The sequence below is a fragment of the Tachypleus tridentatus genome, chromosome 1, assembly GCF_004210375.1.
Source record: "Tachypleus tridentatus isolate NWPU-2018 chromosome 1, ASM421037v1, whole genome shotgun sequence".
Taxonomy (NCBI): Eukaryota; Metazoa; Arthropoda; class Merostomata; order Xiphosura; family Limulidae; genus Tachypleus; species Tachypleus tridentatus.
The window spans coordinates 39,378,426-39,398,517 of record NC_134825.1 but is presented as its reverse complement, the minus strand read 5'-3'; the positions used below and the strand labels follow the sequence as shown (position 1 = coordinate 39,398,517).

General features: G+C 31.4%; 1 protein-coding gene across 1 annotated transcript in view; it reads right to left on the bottom strand.

The window, feature by feature from the left end:
- Positions 1-20,092, bottom strand: part of LOC143246524 (transcriptional coactivator YAP1-like) — a 63,485-nt gene that overhangs the window by 14,347 nt on the left and 29,046 nt on the right. Inside the window, 5 exon segments of the mRNA XM_076493388.1 lie at positions 3,891-4,091; positions 5,047-5,147; positions 7,018-7,212; positions 7,215-7,241; positions 7,244-7,251. Coding sequence (XP_076349503.1) covers positions 3,891-4,091; positions 5,047-5,147; positions 7,018-7,212; positions 7,215-7,241; positions 7,244-7,251 — 532 coding nt within the window.

Genomic DNA, 20,092 nt, shown 5'->3' with positions numbered 1-20,092 from the left:
CAGTGGTAAAGAAGAACATGAAGTAAGTTAACACTGACTAGCAAGACAAAAGTGGTCAAGCAGGATATCAGTAAAAAAAAAAAAGTACATATGGGTGAATCTTATTGGACTAGAATTATTGCAATAAAAAACTAAGACATATCATTTACAATATCAAACTGTCACAACAGAGATGAAACTGTGAAACAGCAGCCATTAATAATGGGTGGTGAGTAATAAAACCAACAAAAATAAATAGGTCTATACCGTAATGATTAGGCAGGATAATAGTTAAAATATGATGATAAAGATAAGTAACTACTTGAATAACATACTTAATACACTGTTTGCATGATAAAAATGAATACAAATATTATGTCATTAAAACAGCCTAAACTGTTAGCTGATGGAACAGCAAGCAGTAATAAATGTATTCTCTGGTTTCATGCCATTTCAATAATGAAAAATAGTGTAATAATAAATATATTGTCAGATTTGTAAAAGAAAAATATACATTAATAAAAAATAATTTAAACTAGATTGTCAGTTATTTTCTAGGTGTGATAATACAAATATTACTGTGCTTATTAAAATATGTTATTTTGATTTTCTCACAAGTTTCATCAGTTATCTTTATTTCAGATTAATTCATTTTATTTTCCTTGTACTTCTACAGATATCTTCATAATTTCTTAAGAACGAAGATAACATTTGTGAAGTTACAATGATAGTGTATTCAGACATGTTATTAATACTTCATCTTAAAAGTACTTATGGAGCTAAACACAGAAGTAATACAAATTTCTGTATGCTGTAAGTTACTTGTAAACACTGCATAAATAAAGATAAACCAAATTAGTTTTACAAATTGATCTTATCCTGTACAGACTTACACATGACTGTAAGTGTGTGACATATGAACACAAATGCCTTTCAAATGAATACAGAAAATATTCCTTGATTAGAATTTTGATGGTTTTCAATTGTCATTATTTTTTATTTAAAATTAAAGTGGTTGACCCTATCTAAAGTGTATAATGTCAAAGCAAAACAATCGTTAAACATTCCAAGCCAAGAAGTGTAATTATCCAGTAAGGCTACCAATGTCTTTAACATTTCATCACTGACAGATAACAAAAAATGTTACTTAAAATTATAATATAAAATACTCCAGATATCTTTACTGAAATGTTATGACAGAAATAGAATTAATGCACTTTTACTAAAACACCAAGATAAACTCTCATATTACCAAGGGACTTGTTGGCAGAGGTTCCAAACAAATTAAATGTGAAGCTGAAATTCTACAACTACACTTTACCCATGGCACTATGATAAGCTTGTGTTAGCGAGGAACTTGTTAGCAGTGGTTCAAAATTAATTAAATATAAGACTAAAATTCTATTACTATACTTTTCCCATGGCACAGTGATGAGCTTGTGTAACCAAAAGATTTGTTGGTAGTAATCAAAACAAACTAAATATGTAGCTACAATTCTGTCAGTGTACTTTTCTCACATTTTTTTTTAAGGATGAAGTTTTAAATGCCTTCAAGAATGCTAATTAACAAGTATAACTTACCAAATAAAATCTAAAGGCCAAGTAAAATTAATTCTATCTATCTTAGAATACATACAAATATTTACACATACAGTTTAAAAAATTTAGGTGTGCTTCACTTTGATATGCAACACAAAGTTCACTTGTATTTTATTGCTACAGTTCATACACTTGTATACATAACTGTATTTATAAATATTGAAATTGAAACGTTTTACTTAGATATTGAGTGAATTTATTTTAACCATTCATTTGTGGCTTGTGTAAATCTGCCAACCACCCCATGCATAAAGATTCACTAATTTTTGGCAGCAGGCCATCCAAAATGTTATGCACAATTCTTGCATCATATGTCATCAACTGCAAGTAATGAGTTAACAGCATATATTTTAATTCCAAGCTTCAAAAGTATTAAAAATATAAAATAATTAGAAATTCATAAGAGCAACCACACAAAATAACCAAAAATGCTATAGATGTCTCTGTGAATCATTACATTTGTAACTGTTGTAGAATCATCACTACTGTCTAAAACATAAACTACAGATGTTTGTCTACAACTGTCAAATGATAATCATTCTATCTTAAAAAACAGTCCTAAGCAGCTAACATTTACACATTTTTTTTAATATACAAGCTTCAGATCTAATTAATAATATGCATGATGTGAAGTAACAAAAAAAAATGGTCAAAAAACGTTTGTGGATGATGTGAAATGAGGTGTGGTAGACAGAAGATATAACGTCTACAAAGTTAATGTTATTATGTTAAACTTAATGAAAGCCAAATAATTTTTTTCACCATCAGGAAATTACACATCCTAATAATCTTAAGCAAAAAAGGTAAAAAACATGCATGTAGAAAAAATTAAGAGAAAAAAAAAGAAACAAAATATTAATGTGTATTATGTAGCATAATCTATCATTATATAATAGATAAGAAGTAAATGACCTTGTTCATACTGCTGATTAGAAGTAGTTGTTCAAACACTGGACTGCTTTATCCCACTGATGTACACATCTCTCACTTCGTTTAGAGCCGACTCTTATCAGTTCAGTAACAAATCAAAGCAATTTCTCTTTGTCAGTTTTTGTGTACGTGATATCTTTCAAAATAATGAATACTTTTATTCTAAAAAGTAAATTCAGGTTAATGAAGTGTTACTTCAGAAGTATATTTTATGTTGAAAAATGAATACATAAAACTAAAACAAACTTGATTATACAATTTCAAGCAATACCAATCAAACATTTATGTGTGTATGTAAACACAATACTAAGTTTGCACCAAATTTCAATGTTGTATAAATCTAAATACAGTACAGCAACAAACAGTAATTCTCAATGTCATTGTTTAATCTGCCAAATGTAAACTATTACAAAGTTAGTGTTGTCGAGAGGGTCTTTTTTCTAAACAACATGACTCTTTTCTTCTACCCAAAAAAAAATGTATGTAAGTTAAATGAAAATGTTTACTTTAAAAAAACATCAGAAGATAATGGACTATTCACTATTTTACAGTATTGAGATGGATGTTTGACCCCAACCACCATTTTTCTGGCTACATCTCTGAGGTAAACTTCACTTACGTCTTTCAAAAAGCTACATGAAAAACTAGGGGGATATTTTTTTTATATATATGTACATTTTCATAAGGAAATTGAACACTTTGAATTACAAGGTACAGTTTGCATATGCATAAGAAATGAAAAACTGAACAAGGCCACTCTTGTGAATAAAAGGTCACAGGTGTCTGCATTGTAATTCTCTGCCACTCTTCAAGATGGTAACTTATTAATAGTTTGTTACTCATAGTAAAATATTATAACAATGGTTAAAAGCACTTAGCACCACCAAATAGTAACACAAGTTAGCATCAAATAAACAGAACAAATTACAATTTATCAGCATTATGATGTAAATTCCAATTATTTATCATTACTGTCCTTTGCCTTCTCTTTACTCACTTAATATCAAGAAATTATATGTTCACAATTTATAAGTCTACTAGCTGCATAAAAATTAAATGACAAACTTTGTAATAAATAATCAGTCCATTTGTTTAAACACTTTTCCTAAAAACAAGAGTCAAGTACTACTACTGTATGACATCAGCTGGCACAGATGTTTTCTCATAGTAACCATAGTTGTTAATTTCATGGTTATGTAATATTTAAGACTGCATCAACTTACCAACTTATTCTCTGAAAGATGTATTTCTACATAATTCACGCTTTAGGATTTTATATTTCATTATACAACTGGACCATAAACTGAATGCAAGTTCAAGGGTATTATGCAGGGATAAATGGCCATTGTGTTACTTTTGATAACACTAAAAACCATGTTTACCTGTCTGAGTATTTCTTGCTGCCTAAGCCGGAGACGTTCTCGTTCCAGCTGGAGTCTGTGAAGTCTTTGTTTTTGCTGTTGCTGTTGAAGATTCAGCTGACTGTTCACTGATCCTGTCACAGTGGTCACTGCAGCTGATATTGAAGCAGATACTGCATTGTTCTGAACATGAGACTGAGTTCCTGTTGAATTGGCCTGCACCTATTTGGAAAATAGGATTTTTTATCCTGTTTGCATGTAGATTTGCAATAGAAATCACAATTTTCTTATTTCACCTCTATTTCCTGTAACAGAGAACTTTATTTTTCTCCAATCTCAGGGTGCAGATATTATGTCATGTCAAAATGTCACACACGAATCTCATGCACTGGCGCCATCTATAAAAATATAATAGTAATGTCTGCTGTATGTCAATGTAGGTACTTTTCAGGTGTGGATGGATCTTCAAAATTAGTATGTAGGTTCATTAGATCCATGAGGAAATACATACAAATTTTCAATTTTGCACGTGAGGTTTTCATGATTAATTTTGGGGTTTGTTTGTTTTTTTATCTCTACTTCACCACATTGATGAATCTTCACCAAATTTGGCATGAAGGTTTGTTGAGTTCATGAGAAGATACATGTTAACTTATGGTGTAACATTTTGTGTTTTGCTGTTTTTATAGGCATTTTGGGTTTGTTTGTTTTTTTCAATTGTATATAAAGGATATAACTTTTCATATCCTAAGATAACCTTTCATTAATCTTGAATTTACGTAACTTCCATCCAGGGTACCAGAACCCCAGCTACTTAGTATGCATAATAAAAGCTACAAATCAATAGGCATGTCTTCTAATACAGTTCTTTGCTTGCAAACACAATGATTCCTCCTCTATTTTACTTGTTAACTCAAAGTGGCAGTGGCTCAGTTGGTCTATAATAATTAATGAATTAATAAACATAAGTATCTTCTTGAAACAGTTTTCAATGAAACTTTTTTTCAAAGAAACAGAAAAAAAAAAGGGGAAGAGAGTTAGTTCAAAGAAATGTGGAAATACAAATTTTGAAACATTTATAACTTAGACAAGTATTCCCATGAAGAAGGTTCTTAAAATTCTGTTGTGGTGCAATAGAGCATTTTTTCTCTTACCCACAAACGGTTGGTTATCTCACCTGTTGTTGCTGCTGGCCTAATTGTTGTGAAGATGGCATAGTTGGTTGTTGAAGACCATGATGAGGACTCTGCATTAATGGCAATCTTCCTAGCTGTAGAGCTGATAAATAAACATAATTATAAAATATCTGACTGATGTAAGTGATGAAAGAGTTATAAAGATTTCTGACAGGACTATTCATTAATGGCTTGTTAAACATACCGTTATGTATCTTTTACAGTCCAGATGATCCTTTCAAATCAGATTTATTGTTTCTAGTAGTACCCATAGACGATAACTTTATAAAAAAAAATTGAGAATTTGCTATTTCAATATCTTATTTCCAGTAAAAACAATTAAAATGAAATTCATTTTACTTATATGATAACTCAATCTGTTTTTTTATAATCTGCTGGGAAAGAGTGGTAAAAAAGAAAATTAAATTGAAGTTACTGTAGTGTACTTACAAGATAACAACTGGTATTACTACTTTATATTACTTTATTTGTAAGTTTTCTACCAAACTGAGTTTGTAGTAGTTTCAATGGTTGTTAATATGGTAAATTTCACCAAGCTGTTAACATAATAAAGTAAATTTTTTCAACATTTAAAAAAGTTGTTCAAATGGTAAGCTTCTTCAAAGTTTAAAAGGTTTATTAACATATCAAACTTTTACAAATTTTTAACATAATAAAATTACAAATTTAGTTAACATGGTAATTAAACTTTTACATAGTGCTAACATGGTAAAATGTGTTCAAGACTTGAAGTTTTCTTAACACAAAAACTTCTACAAGTTCTTCAAATGGAAGAATTCAGTAGTTGATTAACTTGAAGATAAACATTTTCATGTATTGAACTCATAGAAGGTTTAATCAAAGCATCAAAGGAAACTGAAATGTATATCCTAATATAGAAAAATGAGGTCACATTACAAGTGTGACAACATCCAAAAGATTATATTTCTTACCATTAACTAAAAAGGTTAGACCATTAATTAAAAAGGCTAGAAAAGTAATAAAGTATTGATCAAAAGCCAATTTGCAATGTTTGAAGTTTACCAGTGAAATGACTCAGGTTAAAAATGTTTTTTCAATGTTGAGATAAGAGTAACAAAATAGTACCATAAACTTATTCTATTGCAGAAAAACAAATAATTCACTTTTAGAGCAAAAAATAATAATTTGGTTACTTTGCTGTTTAACAGCTGCACTTAGTGTTTTTCATACTAAGAATCACAAATTTTTTGTTGTTTAGTTTAAATAATAACATTATATGTCTGACAAAGACTGTTACAGAGTGTTTTTTATCAACCTGAATATTCATTTACAAAAGAAGAAACAAGTAAGCCACTAATAAATAAAGTAAAAAAAAATAATTATAAGAAGTAATAAATAAGGATGTTATTAGACAAAATTAAAACAAAGCTATACATAACAAACCAAATACTAACAATGAAAAAATCAATACTATAATAGTGGAGAAGGAAAGTAAAACCTATGCAAGCAGAAGTAACATGAACGACATGTCAAAAATATCAGAAAGAGCTAGGTACACAGATTATTCTCAATGATATTTCAAAATAACTAACACAGTTAACTGAATAAATGTATTAATATTAATAATTATATAAAATAAGAAAAGGATATCAACATATTTTTGAAAAATTTAATAGCTGAATAAAGGATGATATTATAACATAAAAAAAAAGAAAGTGAGGATTCTAAGAAGGAAAGAAGAAATAAACATAAAATAAAAATGAGTGAATTCTGAATATTAACAAAAAAGAAAAGTGGATAGAATATTTATCAAGAAATGGTTGAGTAAAATAAAAATGAAACAATAAATTAATATATAGATACATTACAAGATAAAGAATCAAATGAATAATGTAAAAATGTAAATGGAATAAATAATCATAAGTAAAAGGCCTCAGAAAGAAACAGAAATGAAGTAGCTAGTAAGTAGCAAAGAAAAACAAATTACTTACTTAATCGTGGATCCAGCCAAGATGTGGTGCAGTCATTATGGTTAATAAAATACACTTCACCTTCTGGTGTACATGCCTGTTCCCAGCCTTCAGGAAGTGGGCCTAGGTTTATTGGTGGTAAGTTTGAACCAGAAGTAGAAGTTGACACTAAAAGGTTAGAACTTCTCGATGTAGTCAAAGCTCCAACGCTAAGATTTTACGGGGATCCTCCCATGTTGTGGTTTTGTTTCGTGGCTAAAACAATAACAAATTTATTTATATTATTCTTACAAAATACATAATATTTAAGTACAAGAGATGACACAAAAAGAAACAATTTAATATTTTTTATATTATGTTAATTAAACCTAAGAGGCATAAAACATTTACATAAAACAAAAGGATATGGACCCAAAAAGAAGTAAGCATGATGGTGAACTGAAAAAATACAGCTAACCATCAAGGAAAAGAAAGAAGCCTTCAAATAATGGCAGATAATGAAGAATAGCTATTCAAAAATGAAGTAACAAAAAAAGAGAAAAAAGGGAGGGGGAAGAGAGTAGTTGTAATTGCAAGTAATGAGGCAGTTAAAAATTGGTATGACAACATGCAGAAGCTAGAAGGAGAGAAAATGGTATTTATAGGATAGCCAAGCACATGGAAATTGGAGGGAGGCATTATAATGACTAAAGTAATTAAGGACAAAAGTGGAAGCTCTTGATGAATGAAAAGGCAATAAAACTGAGATGTAAACTGTAATAAGAAGAACTATTTAGCACCAAAAATGAGGGAGAATAATTGGAGGATACACCACCACCAGAGGCCCAGTACTGGACATCAGTAGCGTGAAAGTCAAAGAAGCAATCAGAAAATGAAGACAGATAAAGTTGAAGGTCCATCATAGATTGTCATTGAGATGGTAAAGGTACTAGGAGATAATGAATCTGGGTATGTATGGACCCTGTCAAAAAAAATCAGAAGGGAAGAGAGAGCCTAATGATAGTCATCTACAAGCAGAAAGGAGATGCTCTTAAGCGTGAAAACTACAAAGGAACAAAACTGATGTAGCATCTAGTGAAAGGAAAGGGACTAAAAATCAGAACAAAGAAAGTCATAGATACTGAGAAATACAGTATGGGTTTCAGGCTGAGAAAAGAACAGTAAACATAATCTTTATACTGTGACAGTTGCAAGAAAAGTACCTAAAAGAATGAAATTATGCTTTAGTAAGTTTGTAGGAAGCACATGACAGAGTGCCATGAAAATTGGTATACTAGTGTCTCTGAAAGAAAAGAGTGCCCAAAAAGTTAATAAGACTGTTGAGAGCCACTTGTGACAGAGTGAAAACATTTGTGAAGACAATATACAGAGAAATAGACAAGTTTATAATAAATATTTGGCTACACCAAGGGTCATTTCTGTTGTTAACATCTTGAATAATGATTGTTGAAAGGAAACCTTGTGGGAGATCATGATTAGACCACTGCTCCTCTACAAAGCCAGTACACAGACTTTGAAAAAGAATGAAAAAGGTTTGTTGATAAGAATGGAAAGAAGAACTCTGAGCTGGCTGTTGAGAGTGTCACCAAATGAGAAAAGAATTAATTACAAACTTAAGGAAATGACAAAGTTCTGCAGAATTGAGGAAAAGGCTAGAAAATCGAGATTTAGGTGGTTCAGTCACATAAAGAAAAGAACAAGCAATAAGGAGAGGATTAGAGCTGCCTTCAAGAGAAAACAAGAAAGGCCAGTAAAGCATTGAAAAGATGGGATTAAATAAGATATGAAAAAGAAAGGAACTGCAGAAAACATGGCAATGAAAAGCAATGATGGATCATAGGAGGAAAAACACACATAAAGTATGGCAACTCCTGCTAAAGGGAAAAGCTGAAGAAGAACAGTTACTTAAACCTAACTTGAATTTCTCAGAAAATAAGTGATACTACATTGTAAATGCAAAAGTATAACTGAATGTTGATTGTCATTAGAAGTATAGAAACAAGTATTTTCTACCCATGTAGCCATGAAGCATTACAAATGTAATTCTATTATCTTACGCAACTCTTATATTATCAAATGAATTAGAAATGTACTTGTGATAAATCATCTGCTTAATTAGGCATGAAAAATGTAATATTCTATGGAAAATGACATCATATTAAATTACATAGATGTAAAAGTATTATCCATTTCATATGAAGCTTATATTTCGTTTGTAAAAGCAAGACAGACAAAACACTGCAAACTACAAATAATTTGGATAATTAAGATTTCTGCTGTCTCTATGTGATCTTTAACAGTGTGTGTGTTTGTTTTTCTTATTGCAAAACCACATCGAGCAATCTGCTGAATCCAACAAGGGGGAATCGAAAGGCTAGAAAAGCCCTGGAGCATTGTTAATCTGTATACTTAGTGCTGTACCAGTGGGGAATGCTCTTTAAGAGAATCATGGTGAAAAAATGATACAATGATTTTAAAATGGTTATGCTTATATTTATATTTACTCTCTATTTTGCCATTATGTCCATTCTGAAAAATGTACTTCCACATTTGTGTGTGTGTTCTTATAGCAAAGCCACATGAGGCTATCTGCTAAGCCCACCAAGGGGAATCAAACCCCTGATTTTAGTGTTGTAAGTCCGTAGACTTACAGCTGTACTAGCGGGGGACACCACATTTGTGAAATAGTGGGTATACATGCACAATGATTTCTACTTTTTTCTAATAACATAGAAGTTTCTTAAAGTTTTCTTTGTATGTATATAAAATTGGTGTGTAATTTATCTTCATATTTCACAACCAGCTGGAACTATTTGTGTTGATGATTTGTCACATGGCTTCACTTTTTTTATGATAAATCCCAATAATAGAAAAAATTAACATAAACCAACAAACTCCTACTGATTACATAAAACACTACAGATGAGAAGGATATTATAGTAAGAAACAATGAGATGAAAAAATATTTACACTATTCCTAATTGACTTCCATAACCTCCATATTGCTCCCAGTGCTTCTATGTCTTCCCTGTACGTCATTTCCACTTGTAACTGGAGAGCTGATGGACTAATTGTTACCAAACATAAAATGTACCTTTAGGACTCCCTCCCCCAAACATTATATAAAAGTTAGCATTCAAATCTGGTCCTCTACATTTTCCCGATGCATTGATCTGGTATATCAGCCAGTAATCAATAATTCTTGGAAATTGTGACAGCAGTTCAGTTTTAGCATCCAAATAAATACTTATTATTCAACACTTAATACATAAAAATATTTTTAATTGTATGACCTACACTAACTACAGAATTAATGTATATGCATAAACAAGCTGATGTAACATAAATTCAGGAAGAAAAAAACCTGTTCTTCTTTATTAGATTTTATCCATAGTGAAATTTATAAACTGAAATAATCTTAAGTTTAACATTTTTTTCACATCTATTATTCAAAAATTATTAATAAGCTATATTCTGACCTGGAAATAATAAAACAACCATTAAAGAAACACACACACAATATGTGTCTAAACAGCTTCTCGAAGAAACACTAAATTGAATATTATGAAATTATAGAAGTAGATAAATTAGTATAACATAGCATTTTGGGGAAATATGGGACCTATTAGTCCACCTGTCTGTCCCATCTTCTAAACCAAAATAAAATTATTAATAAATAAATTTTAAAAAACTTAAAGCTATCCCTTATCATTCACATACTTATCAAGCTTTCTCTTAAACTCACTTAAATTTACTGCTTCCACAACATCTGAAAACAATCAATTCCAAAGGCCAACTATCCTGTCAGAAAAATAAAACTGTCTTAGCTGAAGATGACTCCTACCCTGCCAAACTTTATTTGTGTCATCCAGTCCTACTATTCTCAGCATTAAGTATAAAAAAAGATGAAGCATCGAAACTATCAAATCCCTTCACAATCTCACTAAATGATATAAATAGCAGGATCCTCTTCACAGCTGGTAACACCCAAGACCTTAATACTATTTTCAAATGTAAGTAATTTATTGATCATTTTTTCATGTATACCACTGAAGTAAATCAAAATCAAAAAGAGCAAAGGTCTTAAGAATGAAACCTAAGGCACCCCTTCTTGTGACATTAATCCAACTTGAGTGAACTCCATTTGTAACAGCTTCCATCCAGCCAGTTTTCTATCCATTTTGCTAAGTTATCCCCCACAACTATGTTTTCATTTACAAGCCTCTTATGTGGCATCTTTCAAAATGCTGTCTGAAAATCCACATGCACCAAATCATAAGCAGTAACATTTTCAAAGTGTGCCAAAAGATTTGTAAAGCAAGATTTTTTTCCATAGTAAAATATATTACCTATCCAATAAAATTCTAAACTTTGCTAAATGAATTTGAATAGCATCTTTTATCAGACTTTCCAAAGCTTTTCCCACAGTTGATAAAAGACTAAAAGGCCTATAATTACTGGGACAATTGTTATCACTTCCCTTGAAAAGAGAAGTAACATTAGCCAACTCCCAATCTTCTGGTACCTGTCCGCTACTCCAGGACCTGCAAAAACTAGTACCAAGTCGTTCACATATTCAATCTTTAAACTTATTTCAAAACCATTAGAAAAAAATTACCTGGCTCAGAAGCATCATCATTTTTTAAACATCCTAGTTTTTCCTTAACCAGCTAAGAATTAATACAGTCATTTTGTTCAATCTCATTTCCATCTGTCATGTGTTAAAAATGTGAAATATTGGTTAAACCTTCATTAGTAAAAACAGACAAAAAAACAAAATTTAATAACCCAGCCATCTCAAAATCATCAGATACAAGCTTTCCTTTATTATTCCTCTAAGGTACTACCCCATCTAAACATGTTGTTTATCCTTAATGTATTTAAAGAAATTCTAACTGTTAATTTTTATATTTTCAGCCATCCCTTTCTTATACATCCATTTTGAAGTCCAGCTTTCTTGACTTTCTATAACCTTCTAAATCTCCTGTCATACCAGTCAATTCATATTTCTTAAATTTATGATACTTTTCTTTACTTTTATCTCTCGTACTCTTTTTGAGCCTACCTGTTTTATTATTTACAGTTACCCCTTTCTCTCTATAAGGAATATATTTACCTCTAATATTTAAAAATTTATCTTTTAAAATTTTCCACATCTGATCAGTGTCTCCAAATAATTCATCTGCTTAGTTCAAAACAAATAATTTGTGTCACATCCTTTCAAAATTTGTTTTTATGAAATTTATAACCAAAGTATCACTATTTCTTATCTTCACATGCAGCAAAACATTAAACTTAATACAGCAATGATCATTTGCACCCAGATGCTCTCCAATTTCTATCCTCTCCATCATTTCTACATTTGAAGTTCACAATAAATCTAAGTAGCATTATTTATGTAAGATTCCTTGACTAATTTTTGAAAAAAAATCATGTTTAACAGTGTCCAGAAATTTGTCCAAAAATAATTTGACTTTAACATTTCCCACTCTATATGCCTGAAATTAAAATCATCATAATTATGACCTTATTAACAGTTGAAATCCTAATCTCACTATAAAGTGTCTCAGTAATTCCATCAGTATCATTTGGTGGTATGTAAAATTTCCCACTTAAAGCCTTTTCCTTTTATATCAATTAATAAACACCCAAATGGGTTGAATCTCCTTATATCTGTGATATACTCAACTTCAACTGGATGTAACACACATTTTGTATACCTATTTAAAAGGTATACTCTTACACCTATCAAATAGCTTGTAACCTTGTATTTAAAAGAAATTTCTGTTAACAAAATCATTGGCGTTTAACTATGTAAATACTTTATATATCTGTACTTAAAATATTGTACAATGTAGATATCAATCAACTTTTATAAATCTAATTCTTAAAAAAGTATGTGTCTGAGTTATTTGAATTAAGAATTTGTAACATATATTGTTATTTTCAAGATTATTTAAAACACTAGTAGGGTTCAGCCCTCTATCTAACTACATCCATTGAATAAATGCCCAGTAAAATTTAAAGTAAACTCATTTCCTGGAACACATTCCTCTTCAAGGTCCCTATCACATGTAACTACTGGCTCCAACCGAGAATTTATTTGTTTGTTTGTTTTGAATTTTGCGCAAAGCACCACCCACCGCCAACTTTCACAAAGAATAGTGGGATTAAACGTGGCATAATCACGCCCACGTGGCTGAAAGGGCGAACATGTTTGGTGCGACGAAAATTCGAACTCGAGACCCTCAGGTAACGAGTCGAACACCCTAACCACCTGGACATACTGAGACCCTGGGTACAAGATCGGATTAAGGGTTTTATTGGCCGTAGGATCTTCAACTTATACAGGCCCCCTCGAGACAGAATCTCTACGTGCAATACATTTATAATGACTGCTTGAGGCTCCCTAATTAGTGTGAGGCCTGGGTTTCAGGCCATCACGCCCATACCTTAATCCGGCGTTGCCTGGGAATAAAAGCAATATAACAACATTGCAGCGTTAAGTTATATTTATTTTTATTGTGTGTAACTGGGAGTTTATTAATTAAATTGACGTATGTTGTTGTAAGTGTTTTTAATGTTTTAATTCAGATGTCAGCTAAAGGACATCTGACGTTATATTACCATTAGACCTAGGACGTTCGGAGATATAGTGATTGGGAGATTTTAAAGTGTCTTAAAATAACGCTACGTTATAAATACAAGAAACAGCGAGAAATGAATTAGTCAATTTAGAGCACTGTAGTGGTTGAACAGTTCAGGTTATCGGTTATATTCAGTTTTTCTGTCTATCACCCTTGAAACTGTACAAGTAAATTTACTTCTAACGTTAATCATGGTACCATTAGCAAGATACTTCCTTTGAATGCAATTAACTTAGGCCTACTAGTTACAAGTGTAGAAAATTAAAGAAACTAAGAATTAAACTAAATTTTTCTTGTTAGGTAAAGTAGTCTTCAAATAATTTTAAAGAATGCGTTGACAAAAGAACAACGTTAAAACAATATATTTGAATTTACATTTTTAGTTTGACGTTTAAAAGGTACACGTTTTTATGTTTCAGAACCAACAGAAACTTGTATGCCTCATTAAATATCTACCCAAGGTGTGCTTTAGCAAAAAAAAACATGAATGATATGGAATAATATAAATTGCTTATCCAACGAGCAAAGTATATGGTTAAAATTCTTTGCTCCGATTGTCTGGCGATATGAAATCGACGTCACTGTTAGTTTTGTCTGCAATTTCGCTCAAAACTACACGAGAGCTATCTGCACTAGCCATCCCTAATTTAGCGGTGAAATACTACAAGGAGGGAAGATAGCCATTACCACCACCGACCGACTCATGGTCTACTCTTTTACCAACGAACAGTAGGATTAAACGTAAGTTTATAACAACCCCACGGCTAAAAGAGCGAGTATGTCTGGTAGGATGAGGGTAAGTAATCGCGACCCTCAGATTGCAAGTTAAGCACCCTCAACTACCTGGCCATACTGGGCCTGCTTCCGTTAGAATGTTATGTTTACGATGCATAAATTATTAAAACTGCATAATAAACCCTAGTATTCTACTTTACGCGTCTTGAAGTTGGATAAAATGACTTGGATAACAAGAATACTTTCATTTTTGTATGATAAACTAAGCGAAGTTGATCCGAAACACATGATTTATTATTTAATTAAATGACAATTTAAACGAATCATCTAAGCTCTCTTCTCCTACTTCCTAAAAAAACTAAGTGTCTAAAAAAGCATTATGGAAAATTCAAGAACCAGCACAGAGATCTTCGTTATCACAGCTTTTGTTTTGCTCACACTCACGGTCGAATGTATATAAATAAAATAAAACTGAGAGCAGGGAAATTGTTGTCATGCTAATTATATACTACTCATAGTAGTATGTTAAGTTATATCTCTTTTTTTCCTATTTTTCTATTTAGATATTATTCATCAATTTAGATGTGATTTAGGTATAATGAAGGTATATCTGTTCATTAAAGAAAATTTCTACGTCTAGCTAGGCTTAGTCAAATGTCGAGCGTACTTGTATATGATTTGAGGTCGAGAATGAGGTTCAGATCTCGTTTTACGACGTTCACACAAAAACAGTTCAAGAGTTGTTTGCAAGGGCTGTTAACTAGCTACCTTACCTCCAATATACCAAATAAATAAATCTTATACCCTTGGTTATATACTCTCTTTTATATAGGAAAACATTCAACTATATGACACATGCCTGTTAAACTCAGATATAAACTTTTTTCGTTGCATAATATTATGGTAGGGTACATTAATTCTACACCTATATAGGGCATATTTAGGGTTATCTGAAGTTTATTCTAATAAAAATAATCATTGCACAATTTCATTGTTCTATTTTTATTTCGTGTGTGCTTGTGTGTTATATCTTAGCAAAGCCATATCGGGCTATCTGTTGAGCCCACCGAGAGGAATAGAACCCCTGATTTTGGCGTTGTAAATCTGTAAACTTACCGCTGTTTTATTTCGTGAGAAGTCAACAGTGCAAGTAGTATCGAGTGGATCTGTTATTCCAAACAACTTTTTAAACAGTATACAAATGTATTCATATCGTAAGAGTTTACACTACCAAAATAATATATTTAACACGTCACAAATTTTTGGGAGTTTATGATGCGTAATCGAGAGTTTTAGCACGATAAAAATATTCGCACTGAGCTGGAATCGACATGTCACATTATTACTTGTTCAACACAACACGCTTACGTTTATATTGTTGAATTTTTTTTTTTTTTAAATCGCATATACTTATTATATATTAACAAGGCGTGTGTTTACAATAGTGGAAAAGCTACATTGTACACATTATCAATTCAACGCGTCTATCGTATTCATATCACAAGAAAGTCAGCGTAAAATACACTAACTACATTATACAACATCAAACACTTTCTCTATATTATTCAGTTGGAAACGTTTGTTTTGTGAGAAATTCAACATGACGACACAAGTATCAATATAACGCAGCAGTTAAACTGTAAGAATCAACAGAAACTTTTTTATACTGCAGGAAGGTCACAAACGTAAGCTCTTTCAACAGCGAGAACGTGCATGTTATCACAGATATCAGTTTACAAATCTAGTTATTATTTAACCGGTTTGTGCGTCTGGGATAAAATTGGAAATTTCCTGTGTTCTTAATTACTGAAGTAATCTCATGTTCTCACGTTTTAAACGATGCTTCACGACGTAATTAGGTTCCAGGTAAACATATTTTGTAATTTAATCCATCAAAATCGTGAACATTTACTGATGGACACAAACACAAAACACTGCTGAAGATCTGTTTTTAAAAGTGATAACAATAGTTTGATACGCATGGATTGTACAGACTAGTCCTTGCTAATTATAACAAGGATAACAAGTTTCACCGGATGTGTATAACCCGCCGGTTTTTTCCTTCTTTTTTAATGCTGTGTAGCTTAATAGAGATACGGTGATTAACCAAAGACTCAACTATTGCCATTTAATGCGACACTTTCTTAGCACTCGTAAATCTAAGGTGTGGTAATATATGCACCTTAAAATGTTATGAAAATGTAGCATTTGACCATTTTTATTAAAACCTTCATTTTCGAAACATCATTTACAATAATTTGTTTTGTATCGATTTTAATACGAAATGAGAACTTTAAGTTAAAACATATTTTATTTCTTATAAAGTTTTTTAACCTTATAAAACCAATAATTCCGAGTAGAGAAAAAAATAAGAAATATACATATATACATATATTTACACGTACGTTGGATTGAAGGAATTATCAAACTAAAACAGTGTCATAAACGATAGTTCAAAGAACAATGTTTCATTGCAATAAATAGAAAAAGTTATAACAAGCCACTAGCAACAAGTATACATATATGGGTACCATGTATTTAGATTACCAAATTTGCTCCCGAAGAAAAATTGTTAACCTTTTGTAAGCGCTCGGGTTACAAGGTATTTATTAATTACTATCAATACTTCCTGAACCTACGAGTTTTATTAAGATTATGAATATATTTATATCCCAAACTGGCAAAATGGTTATTTCACAATTAATTAAACTATTACGCAAAAAGGTAAAAAGTACAGAGCAAACTGGAGAGGTTAGACCAAAGGTTGATCACGAGCAATTCAGAGTAGCTCCACAAACACTTCCTTAACTCTATAAAAACTAGGCTACATATTCAATTACTGGATATAATCTTTGAAGTCACTTTTCTTCGTGTCCTAATTAAAAGAAAGAAATGAAAGAAACCAGTAGTATGCAAAATTAGAAGGAAAACATACAGCTAATTTGTAACGTGTCAACTGCTCTATACGGCGACATACATCTAACAAAGATGTAAAATTCACATACACGTATATAGGTTACTGTATTACGTAATATAGAACCTTCTTCTAATATGTTAGTAAAGTTATTTTCGAAATGTAAAATTAATTAAAATCAAACTTCGCAGACGCTCGACCTTATTTCAATTTTACCCAATGGAGGTTGGACAACATGTCGCGTGTGTGATAAAGTCACGTGACACCAACTTCAATTTGCCTTTCTTCCGTTATATATATATATATATAATATTTAACGGGAGGAGGCCTGGTGCGTTTCAAAAAATTAATAAATGTTTTTATTTTGATATATCTCTAAGTTCTGTTGTTGTTTTGGAATATCAAATACATTATTTTATTTCTAATACATTTCCATATATATTATTATAAATTGTATTTACCTCTGTTATTTTAATAAATCTTCCTAATGAGCTGGCTTGGCAGAATACCGAAAAGTGACAAGTAACTCCCGAACCCGATAATCATCCCAAGATTGAGAACACGTGTATACATTTACACACACACACACACACACACACAAAGAGAGATACATATACATTCATGGTAAGTTGGGTACATACATATATAGGAGGGAAATATATGATAGAATAAATCATTTTACAGTTAATGACTGAGTGATTGTGGTTGTTTGGAATTAAGCACAAATCTACACAATAGATTATCTGTGCTCTGCCCACCACAGGTATCGAAACCCGGTTTTTAGCGGTGCGGGTCCGCAGACATACCGCTGTGCCATTGAGGAACAGTTTGTGCATCCAGAGAACTTAACGTGCATCTAATTTTTTTGAAAAAAGTAATTAATCTCACTAGTTTAAAAATTTCTTTTCTTGCAGAAAAAATGTTTACTGGATTTTAAACAATAAGCCTCTTAATAAAAATAAGATGACACTCGTGAACATATATCAGTCATAGAATGTTGCGATTTAACGACTGAATAAACAATTTTAACTGATATCACACCAGTGTTTGAGTGAAAGAAGACAGGATCCAATTTACCACTGAATTACAGTTATATGAACTTCACACACATTTTACACTTCCCAAAATATCATTGTTAAAAAAAAATCGTTTTGTCGATAAGCGTTAACCTTCACACATAATAGTTATTTTATCCTTTTAACCTAATACTTGACAGTAAATTTTCCGTGAATGAAAATGTTTTATTTGATGAGCGAAATTTTTCAAGCAAAATATTAAAAAATGCAAGTCCGCGTTGATAATTCAAGCGAAAATGAAATTGATTATGGCACATGTTTGACTGGAAATAACCCTTTTTTCATAGATTAAATAATATACAAAAAAAGTGCCGATTAACGTTATATCTTGAAGCGAACACAAAGGTGATATCAACGCACGTTTCTCAAAAGTAACGGAAGTTTACGTCATAATGACATCATTGCAGTGTGCAGCTTTTCTCTTGAAATCCGAAGAGCGTGTGATACCTGAATAAACCATTATATAATAAATCCATTATGTAAGTATTGTTTAGGATATGTATGCAAGGTATAGATAGTTTCTAGTTTTCTTGCTTTCAATTTTTCGAGTGAATTTGTTGGGAATGTATACGAAGTAGAAAATGGTTACAAAAGGGACAATGAAATATTCAACTATGACTTTTATTATATTTCTGAATCACTGTACTGTGAACGTTTTAAAATATTAAAACACCAGAAATAACAAAAGAAACACTAAGAACAGTCTTTTCATATACATGCCAATACAATATTTCATAAATTTTTTATAGTTTCTGACTAGATTTGTAGGACTAATCCAGTTACTACTACATACAATAGAGCATTTTCTTGGAAACATCAAATATTAAGAGCTGTCAAATTACAATCGATTTATAAATAAATACCCTGTTCACACTAAGATTCATATTCGTTGGTTTACTTATGTAGTAATTACAAACACACAACCGTCTTAACATTTTTTATTTATTTATGTTTTCGCAGAGTACATTTTCTGTTATTTGGAACACTTGATTTTCATAGTTTTTGCTGACAGGTTTAGAAAGAAAATGCCTACAGAGGTTGGGAGTTATTTTCCGTACACTTATACAAATCATGCCATCAACAATGACATTTTGTTTGTCTATTTAATTGTAACTAAACACAAAAAGGCACAATGGACTGACTACCTGCGCTGTGCCACGTGTATCGAAACAGTTTTTTAGCGTTGTAAGTGAGCCACTGGGGACCATACTGTTTCTCTAAGGAAGATTAATGTGATAATGGAAAAATGTTTTTTATCAAATACGTATCACTTGTGATGTCCTCGAAAACGGGGATCAATAGAACAAGGTCACACATTTTATCAACACCGATTCTAGACCATTTTAACTGAAGTGTACAAAATTATATACGTATGCTCTGTGCGTAGAAGGTCAAGCAAACTCTAAGTAAATCATATTAATATTCCGAAATGGGATGAAGATAAATATCTGGCTGATACAAGTAATTAACTTTTACAGTACGTTTAGTCTGATGCCTGTAATATTCTTAATTTATTCCATGACTGATATATTTGAAGCAGACAGAAGAACCGATCGAATTACAGAAACATGGAAATAGAATTATGTAAACGGCTTTATGCCAAAGTTTGTTAACTAGAAAAGCCACTAACACAAATCACAAATCCAAGGGTCCCGGATTCGAATCCCCGTCACAACAAGCATGCTCACCCTTTCAGTCGTAAGGGCGTTATAATGTGATGGTCA